The 10,598-nt window shown below is 40.5% G+C and overlaps 1 protein-coding gene across 2 annotated transcripts in view; it reads left to right on the forward strand.

Moving 5' to 3' along the window:
• Huwe1 (HECT, UBA and WWE domain containing 1, E3 ubiquitin protein ligase) overlaps positions 1-10,598 on the forward strand; it is a 183,370-nt gene that overhangs the window by 78,367 nt on the left and 94,405 nt on the right. For both annotated transcript variants that reach the window (XM_013035924.1, XM_013035926.1), the window contains exons 18-23: positions 1,227-1,376; positions 2,657-2,758; positions 3,204-3,284; positions 8,110-8,216; positions 8,445-8,622; positions 10,364-10,455. In XM_013035924.1, the coding sequence (XP_012891378.1) occupies positions 1,227-1,376; positions 2,657-2,758; positions 3,204-3,284; positions 8,110-8,216; positions 8,445-8,622; positions 10,364-10,455 (710 nt within the window). The remainder of the gene's footprint in view (positions 1-1,226; positions 1,377-2,656; positions 2,759-3,203; positions 3,285-8,109; positions 8,217-8,444; positions 8,623-10,363; positions 10,456-10,598) is intronic.

Raw genomic sequence — 10,598 nt, forward strand, 5'->3', positions numbered from 1 at the left:
TGGGAAGGAAAATGTTAATTACATTAAAAGATAAAATTCGGTAACCACTATTTACGTTTCATGGTAAGATTGCAAATTATTTCAAGTTGTAAAATTGATTGTTTCTCATCTCCAACCCCACCCTCACCCCTACCCCCACCCCAGAGCTGGGACCTGGGCACTGTCCCTGAGCTTTTTTACTTAAGGCTAACATTCTACTACTTGAGCCACGTGACACATTAAACCTTTTCTGAGTATTGGAGTTAAGACCCTATGGTCTTTCCTGCACGGGCTGACTTCCAAACTGAACTGCAATCCTCAGATCTCAGCCTCCTTAGTAGCTAGGAATATAGGCATGAGTTACCTTCACCTAGGTAATATGCATTCTTTTACTCAACAACTTAAGATTATTTTATTCACATGTATACTGTATTTGTCCCACCCACGTACCTAATAGTTGATATGGCTCTTTCTAGGCATTTTTATGTTCTTGAGTATGTAGTGTCTTTTTATGGAAAGGAGTAGAACTGGGCACTGGTGGCTCACTCCCGTAATCCTAGCTACTCAGGAGGCTAAGATCTGATAATCAAGGTTCAAAGCCAGCCCAGGCAGGAAAGTCCATAAGAACACTTAACCACCAAGAAAACAAGTGGTGTTATGGCTTAAGTGGTAGAGCACTTGCTGAAGAGCTAAAGGACAGTACCCAGGCTCAGAGTTCAAGCCCCATGACCAACCAAAAAAAAAGAAAAGGAAAAGGAGATCATAAAAAATACTAAACTGGTATTGTTTACTCTATATCGTAGATTTCAATCACTATCAACATTTAATAGTAATATTTTTATGCTTTTTGTGTTAATTACTTTTTTTTTTATAAAGTTCTATTAGGCAGGCACCGGTGTTACATGTCCATGACCCTAGCTACTCAGAGGGCTAAGATCCAAGAATAGTAATTCAAAGCCTGGGCAGGAAAATCCCATGACATTCATATCTCCACTTAACCACCGAAAAGCTAAGAGTGGAGCAAGTGGTGGAATATTATCATTGAGCAAAATAGCTCAGGGACAGCACCCAGGCCCCTGAGTTCAAGCCCTAGAACTGATACTAGGAAACATTTCACCCTCTTCTACCTCCCAATATAATATATTGCATATTTTACATCATTCATCTCACTTCACTGGAAGTTACTTAAATCTCTTTTAATAATTCCTTTTTTCTAATTAGTTTCATTATCATAATTTTTACTTAAGTTACAGATGTGACTATGGAAAGCAGTCCAGGCTCATCCTTATCTGTAGAGAACCGGATAGATGTTGAATTAAAGACATCAAGTTCCAACAGCACCGCTAGCATCTCTGGCTCTGTTCCTGGCCCTGGCCATGGCCCTGGTCTCCGGCCTGGTGGGTAAACATTTAGACTTTCACTGTGGCTGATTTATTAAATTAGTGTAGAGGAAGTGGCTCTGTGGCTCAAATGGTAGAGTGCTCACCTGGAGCTGAAGAAGCCAAGGGACAGCGCCCAGGCATAGAGTTCAAGTCCCATGACCAAAAAAAAAAATTAGTCCAGGCTCATCCTCATCTGTGGAGAACCGGCTAGATGTTGAATTAAAAACATTAAGTTCCCATAGCACCGCTAGCATTCTCTGGCTCTGTTCCTGGCCCCGGCCATGGCCCTGGTCTCCGGCTTGGTGGGTAAACAATTAGACTTTCCCTGTGGCTGATTTATTACATTAGTGTAGAGGAAGTGGCTCTGTGGCTTAAGTGGTAGAGCGCTCACCTTGAGCTGAAGAGCTGAGGGACTGTGCCCAGGCACAAAGTTCAAGCCCCATGACCAAAAAAAAAAAGAAAATTAGTATAGAGAACTTTTAGAATGTGCTTATATGGTATATTTAGAAATGAACTTATACATCTTTTTTTCATTTTTCTTCTTCTTCTTTTGGGTCCGGTCATGGGGCCTGAACTCGGGGCCTGGGCGTTGTCCCTCAGCTCTTCAGCACAAGGCTAGTGCTCTACCACTTGAGCCACAGTGCCACTTCCGGCTTTTTTCTTTTTGCTTATGTGGTGCTGAGGAATCGAACCCAGGGCCTCATGCATGCAAGGCAAGCACTCTACCACTGAGCTACCTTCCCAGCCTTCATTTTTCTTTCTTGGTTGGTTGTGGGGCCTGAACTCTGGATCTGGGTGTTGTCCCTGGGCTCTTCAGCTCAAGGCTAGTGCTCTACCACTTGAACCACAGTGCCACTTCTGGCCTTTTCTGCTTAAGTGGTGCTGAGGAATCAAAACCAGGGCCTCATGCATGCAAATCAAGCACTCTATCACTGAGCCACCTTCCCAGCCCCGACTTATATATCTTATATAGCATTTTATGGTTTTTCTGACAGTTCGACATTCATTGATTATCAAAATAAATATGTTAAAGGGCAGATAATATTAAAAATAGGAACTTTTCAGAATTGCATTTATGTTATTTCTCTTTTTCACTGTAGTCTTTTAATTTTAATAATAGTCTTCATTCTTGGTGTTGCACATTGCCACTTCCTAAGTTTTCTTTCCTATGTCCTGACATCTCATTTCAAATACCTGCTAGTTTTGCTGTGGTAGAAATAAATAAGCCTTTTTTTCTATCTGACAGGTCATTGTGATGAAACCAGAATAATTCTCCTGCCTTTTTCCCATGCTAGGAGTCCAGTGTATTCCACAACGAGCAGCACTTCTCAAATCCATGTTGAATTTCCTCAAGAAGGCCATTCAAGACCCTGCTTTCTCAGATGGCATACGTCATGGTATTTGACACTGCATTATATTTTCTGAAACTGTTCGTCTCTTTCATGCTCATGTGACATTTACCTTTTTTTTTATAATTAAAGTAGGCTTAGGAAAATGCCATTCCATTTTTAGTAGTTTTTAGTGGTTTACTATAACTTTAGACTTTACTATTACTTGAGACTTAAGATTACTATAATATTGACACTCCCTTGTTCTGCCACCCTCCTAATCCAATATTCACCTCTATTATTTAGTCATGATACTCCTCTAATGTACTTGGTGTGTTTATTCATTTTGGCCCATTATTAGTAAGTAATGTGGAAGAGAAAAATTACAATTGTTAGATTGCCACCAACACAAACTTGGGTAAACATAGGGTAGTATGTAACTGTAACTCCTTTATCCCCGTTCTTTGCTCCAAACATGATATTCTTTGTAATGTTTATAATGTTTGTCTCTTAGTAATGGATGGATCTCTGCCTACCTCCCTGAAACACATTATCAGCAATGCAGAATACTATGGCCCATCCCTCTTCCTTCTAGGTAAGTAGAATCAAGTAATAGTTCTGGGATAATCTGGCAGAGCTTTCATTTGTGTCATATACATTAGGATTTTACTATCTACAACTGTTTCCTTTCTAATGTCTCTTTCTAACTGCTTATGAAATTAGTCATTGTCAAATAAATATCTCCCCCCCTTTTATTTTCCCCTTGATTGTAGGACTGTAGAACTTGATTGTAGGACTGTCCCTGAGCTTTCTCCGCTCAACGCTAGTGTTTTACACACTTTAAGACATAGTGCCAGGGCTGGGAAGGTGGCTCAGTGGTAGAGGGCTTGCCTTGCATGCATGAGGCCCTGGGTTCGATTCCTCAGCACCACATAAGCAAAAAGAAAAAAGCCGGAAGTGGCGCTGTAGCTCAAGTGGTAGAGTGCTAGCCTTGAGCTGAAGAGCTGAGGGACAACGCCCAGGCCCAGAGTTCAAGTCCCACGACCGGACCCAAAAAAAAAAAAAAGACATAGTGCCACTTTCGATTTTTCTGGTGGCTAGTTGGAGATAAGAGTCCCAGAGACTTGACTGCCTGGGCTACCTTTGAATTGTGATCCTCAGATCTCAGTCTCCTGAGTAGCTAGGTGTAATCCACCGATGCCTGGCATAAATATCCACTTTTTAGGCAATAAATATACCATTTATAAGCAGTGTTTGTTGGATCACTTTTAATAAATGATAGTATTGTACATTTAGCATTTTTGTGCAATATTAGTGCTTTAAGAGTGCTCTAAAAACATGGACATGGCTTCAGTGTTGAAAGAGTCCATGCCTAGCAAGTGTGAGACCCTGGGTTCAAACTCTAGGACTATTCATTTCACACCCCACCCCCAACACTATATTTAGAGCAAGAAATTTGTCTTCTGTGGCAGAGCACTTACCTAACCTATGAATCACAAGGGATCAAAATCCGTGCCCCTAGTAATATAAAAAATATAATGCAAGCTCTTTTTTTTTTTTTTTTGGTCGGTCATGGGGCCTGAACTCTGGGCCTGGCCCTTGTCTATCAGCTCTTCAGCTCAAGGCTTGCACTCTGCCACAGCACCACTTCTAGCCTTTTCTGTTTATGTGGTGCTGAAGAATCAAACCCAGGGCCTCATATATGCAAGGCAAGCACTCTACCACTGAGCCACCTTCCCAGCCCCTATAGTGCAAACTTAATGTGTTTGTCCCTTACCATGGTATGGTGTCATCTTTGTTTTCTTCTTCTTCTTCCTTCTCCTCCTTCTCCTTCTCCTCTTCCTCCCCTCCCCCTCCCCCTCTTCTTCTTCTTTTGTTTTTACTGATCTTGGGGCTTGAACTCAGGGCCTGGGTACTGTCCCTGAGCTTCTTTTTTGTTCAAGGATAGCACACTACCACTTGATACATAGAGCCACTTCTGGATTATTCTGTTTATGTGGTAGGGCTTCATGCATGCTAGGCAAGCAACCGACCACTGAGATGCATTCCCAGCCTTATGGTCACTTAAGTATAATTCATATTTAATTTATAGGTGTGAACCTCGAGCATTGGGTTCAATTTAGGATTATTAACTTTGTGTCCTGTCACTTGGCAAAACTAACTTGTTTTGGTGAATTCTTAGGATTTTCTAGTCTTGTCTACAAACACTTCATTATGAGCCATTCATTTTTTTTAGTTTCATTAGCATGATCCCATGGTTTCCCTTATTTGCAATTACTAGTATATGTCTGAGACAAGCACATACGGTCAGATAAGTTGATGTTAGGCGATGAACCCCAAGATAAGGACTCAAATGTTTTTTTTTTCTTTCTTGTGATTGTTTCTAACATATTTATAAGATATTTCTTTGTTGCTTTGTATGTCCCTCCCCCACAGTATAACCCGTTTTCACTGTATTTGATGTTGGTATAATTTGTGGAGGGGAAGGGAAAAATAAATTGTTTAAATAGGGATACAGGTGGACCCATTGCAACAATGAGATGTACAAGACGTTATGTTGAAAAATGAACTTTACAAGTTTGGCCAGGGGGTGGGGCGGGAAGGGGGTGAGATGGGAAGGGATGGGAAGGGGAAACAAAGGAGGAGGCAAAAAATGCTTGATAAGAAATGTACTCATTACCTTGCGCTTGTAATTGTAACCCCTCTGTATGGTATTTTCACAATTAAAAAAAAAAGAGAGGAAACAAGGAGACAAATTAGCTTAAGTGTTGGAAGAAGTGAGCTATATTACAGACTCTTGGGGAGTAAGGGACATAAGCATCAAATAGAACTTGCTAACCAGTCTTGCCACAACCTCCCAGATTTTGTATAAGTAAACTTCAGAGAGGCAAAATGGGGACATCCAACCCAGAGTAATTCTGGTACTTGTTAAGGCATCTTCCTAATAACTGTTTTCGTTACTTTTTCTCTATTATTGACCAATGTGAAGTAAGAGGTTAATATAATGTCTTTCTTAACTTAGCCAGTAGATAATTTAATGCCATTAGCTAGATGTGAGGTTCTGATCCAGTTCAAAGCCAGTCTGGACAGAAACATCTGTGAGACACCAGATAAATGCCAAAAAGCTAGAGGTTGAGCAAATGGTAGAGTACTAGCCTTTATTAAATAAGAGCTATGGGACAGCACCTTGGCCCTGAGTTCAAACTCCAATAATGGTACACGCATATACACAAAGTAAAGAACTTGGTATAGTATTCAACAGTCCCAAATGCCATGTGAGTGCCAGATGCTCAGTGTTGGACTTCTCATTGCTCAGGAGACTGAGATCTGAGGATCATGGTTCTAAGCAATGCTAGGCCGAATATCTCCATCTCCAGATTAACCAACAAAAGCAGGGCAGAAGATGTGGCACAATTATTAGCCTTGGAAACATGAGGCCCTGGAACTTCTCAAAAAAATGAAGAGAGAAATGAACGAAAATAATCCTCAAATGTAGTTGACCCCTATTGGTCCCAATTAATTATCATATCTGCCATTTCCCTCGCTCCCTCTATTTTTCCTCCCTCCCTTCTTCCTGATTATAGTGGGGTTTGAATTCAGGTCCTCTGTACTTACTAGGTAGGTACTTTTCTATTTATACCATAGCCCTATTTTGTTTTTGTTTGTTTGGATGGGGTATTGTGTGTTTTCAAGGCCATCCTTAAACGGTGATCCTTCTATCCTCTAGTTCCCATGGAGCTAGAATTATAAATGTACAACACCATGCCCAGCTTAATTGTTGTATTGGCCTCAGCAATATTTTCATCTCAAAGATGGTTTTGCTATATTTTTACCCACGCTGACCTCAAATCTCCCAGGATTACAGGAATGAGCCATTGGACATGGCCACTCATTCACCCTCTTTTTTATGTGTGTGTGTGTGTGAAAATACTGTACAGAGGGGTTACAATTACATGGGAAGATAATAAGTACATTTGTTATCAAACATTGTAGCCTACTCCTTTGTTTCCCCTTCCCATCCTTTACCATCCTCCCCCTGCCCCCCACTCAATCCTCCTCCTCCCCAGCCCCCCCCTGCACCAAAGTTGTGAAGTTTGTTTTCAACATAGCGACTTGTACATCTCATTGTTGCAGTGGGTCTACCTGTATACCTACTTAAACGATTTGGTTTTTTCCCTTCCCCTCCACAAATTATACCGACATCAAATACAGTGAAAGCAGGGGTTATACTGTGGGGGAGGGACATACAAAGCAACAAAGAATTAATCTTATAAATGTGTTAAGAAGAGCTGGGAAGGTGATTGGGGCTGGGAAGGAGGCTCAGTGGTAGAGCGCTTTCCTGGCATGTCCGAGGCCCTGGGTTCGATTCCTTAGCACCACATAAGCAAAAAGAAAAAAGCCGGAAGTTAATTCCTAGGTATTTTATTTTTTGTGGGGCTATTACAAATGGAGTTGCTTTCCTAATTTCAGCCACACTTTTCTCATTGTTGGCATACAAAAAAGCCATTGATTTTTGAGGGTTAATTTTATACCCTGCTACTTCGCCAAAGTTTTGTCATTCACCATCTTTTGAGTGTAACTCTTCTATCAATTTCTTTTAGCTCTCAGCACCAATGAAAAAGATATTTTTTTTAAATGTTCTCGCTGGGCACCGGTGACTCACGCCTGTAATCCTAGCTACTCAGTAGGCTGTGATCTGAGTATCATGGTTCAAACTAGCCCAGGCAAGAAAGTTTGTTAGACTCTTATCTCCATTTGCCCACCAGATAGACTCTTATCTCCATTTGCCCACCAGATAGACTCTTATCTCCATTTGCCCACCAGAAGACTGGAAGTGGCACTGTGGCTCAAGTGGTAGAATGCTAGCCTTGAGCTTAACAGCACAGGGACAACACCCAGGCCCAGAGTTCTAGTCCCATGACAACTGCCCCCCCCAAAAAAAATTTCTCCCAAATATTGATTGTGGTATTTATGTACCTTCTTAGTTAGGTTTTGGAATTTTTAGTAATAGTATTAAATGTACTTTTCTAAATGACATGTCAAACTCATGATATTTATGTATTATAAAGACTCTGTTCTTACTGATTTTATTTTATTTTATAGTTACTGTACAATCTGTTTATAATACATGTTATCCCCTTAATCTTGGATTTTTTTATGTATAATAGAGTACTATGCAGCCATTCAAAAAGAATTAGCAGTAGTGACTAGGAAACAAAAACAAAGGAAATTATATAATTGTATCACAACATAACATCATTTATGTAAAATATGCCATTTATAATAGTTTTTAGTCTCAGCTAGAACATTGATTTTATAGTAAGCGCAAGAGTAAGATTGTTAGGTTGTTTTTGTTTCGCTTGTTTGCATTTCTGAGATGTCCCTTTATTTTCTATATTTCCCTCTTTTTTTTTTTTTAGCTACTGAAGTGGTTACTGTATTTGTATTTCAAGAACCATCACTGCTGTCCTCACTCCAGGACAATGGTTTGACAGATGTTATGCTGCACGCACTGCTTATCAAAGATGTGAGTTCTTTCTACTTCTCTGTTGACAACGTATGCATACCCTAAGACATGCATGTACTCATGCAGTTTTGTTGCATGAAAAGCTGTCTCACTGTTGAATATATTTTTGGGACCCATTTATGAAAACTACCTCTGTCTAGTGTAATAGCTATCATCAGATATTCTTAACATTAACTTTGTTTTAGATTCACTCAAGCACACTTAAACCCCATGTTATTATCATTATAGGTTCCTGCTACACGTGAAGTGCTTGGCTCCCTCCCAAATGTATTCAGTGCACTCTGCTTGAATGCCCGAGGCCTTCAGTCTTTTGTGCAGTGTCAGCCATTTGAACGACTCTTTAAGGTTCTTCTTTCACCAGATTATCTCCCAGCCATGCGAAGGAGGAGGAGTTCTGATCCCCTTGGTGAGTTTACTAGGTTTGATTTTGTAATAGTAAATTGGTTCAGGAAGTGATGCTGTGGCTCAAGTGATAGAGCACTTGCCTTAAGCTGAAGAGCTCAGGAACAGCGCCCAGGCCCACATTTCAAGCCCTACAACTAACCAAAAAAAAAAGGTTAGGCTTAATAATTTCTTTAGCTGGGCATCAGTGGCTCATGCCTGTAATCCTAGCTGCTCTGGAGGCTGAAATCTGACTATCTCAGTTCAAAGCCAGTCCATGCAAGAACTCTGTGAGACTCTTATCCCAATAAACCAGAAAACTGGGATTGGTGCTGTGGCTCAAGTGGTAGAGCACCCGCCTTGAGCTGAAGAGCTGAGGGTCACGACTGCCCAGGCCCAGAGTGCCCCACGACCACCAAAAAAAAAAAGGTTCATTTGACAAAGAAACTTTCTTGGGGGGGGGGGTCTGGTCATGGGGCCTGAACTCTGGGCCTGGGCGCTGTACCTCAGCTGCTCAGCTCAAGGCTAGCGCTCTACTACTTGAGCCACAGCCCCATTTCCGGCTTTTTTCTTTTTGCTTATGTGGTGCTGAGGAATCGAACCCAGGGCCTCAGGCATGCAAGGCAAGCGCTTTACCACTGAGCTACCCTCCCAGCCCTTGACAAAGAAACTTTCTTTGGCACATTGTTTCTTCTAGTAGGCAAGTTAAACTTTACAGAAAAAATAATACAGAATGTAAAGCTTATATTTTATATATTATATATCTGTAAACCTTTATAGAAAATCTGCCTATATTCTATTGCAGATAGAAATTAATATTTATCCTTTACTTCTCATGCTTGTGAATAATTCACTGTTACCCTGCTACGAAAATTGTATTAGGGAGTAAGGATGTTTTTCCATGTCTCCTGTGATCTGATTATATTGTTTCAATATCCATGTATGCAAGATAGCCACACATTGATTTCCTCCTGGTACACATGTGAATTTTCACAAAAATTGACTTTTTAAAATTTTTACTTTATTATTAGTTTACAGGTGTAATATACTGGGGGGTTACATTTAAATATGTCAACTAATAAGTACATTTCCTTTCATACTGTGTCATCTGTTCCCTCATTCTCTCCTATTCCCTCCCATCTCCACCTACAAGTTGCATAGTTCACTTTCATTAATGTCCTGTGTGCTCCACTGCTGAACTTTTTCACCCTATTTCCTTGGATTTTGTGCCCTCTCCCCACCCTCCCACAGATGTGCACATGAATACACCATATATAAGGTAAAGAAAAAGAAAAAAAACAAATTAAAAGAAAAGTTCTTTGTTTCCATATCTTTGGAGTTACTTTCAGTATTTATATTATTTTGTGTACATATGAAGATATGCTTGGATATTGTACCTTTGTGATTCTCTTTTAAGACTATCCTCTTTCGGTCTCACTGTATGTGAGTATATAGAGTCCTGTGTAATTTGTCATATCCCAGTGCATATTAGATCTAACTTTAGGGTATCAGAGGGAACATGTGCCATTTGTCTCTCTCACCTGATCCTGGCTTACCTCACTTAACATGATTTGTTCTATTTCCATCTGTTTTCCTGGAAATGACATTTTAAACAATGTGCTTTCTTTATTTAACTCAGGAGACCAAGGCCTATAATTTCTTGGCTCTAGGAAGCCATCTTAGTTTCGAACAACAATATTACACACTCTATTTTTTCACTCTTTCTAATAGATCTTTTTAAAAGTTTTTAAATTTTTTGCTTTAAGGGGATACTGCATCTAATCTTGGAAGTGCTGTTGATGAGCTCATGAGACACCAGCCTACCCTTAAAACAGATGCAACAACTGCCATCATCAAGGTATGAAATGATGTGACTGATTGTATTTTTTTGGGGGGGGTCCAGTCGTGGGGCTTGAACTCTGGGCCTGCGCGCTGTCCCTCAGCTCTTCAGCTCAAGGCTAGCGCTCTACCACTTGAGCCACAGCGCCACTTCCGGCTTTT

This window comes from Dipodomys ordii, unplaced genomic scaffold (genome assembly GCF_000151885.1).
Source record: "Dipodomys ordii isolate 6190 unplaced genomic scaffold, Dord_2.0 Scaffold231, whole genome shotgun sequence".
NCBI classification, from domain to species: Eukaryota; Metazoa; Chordata; class Mammalia; order Rodentia; family Heteromyidae; genus Dipodomys; species Dipodomys ordii.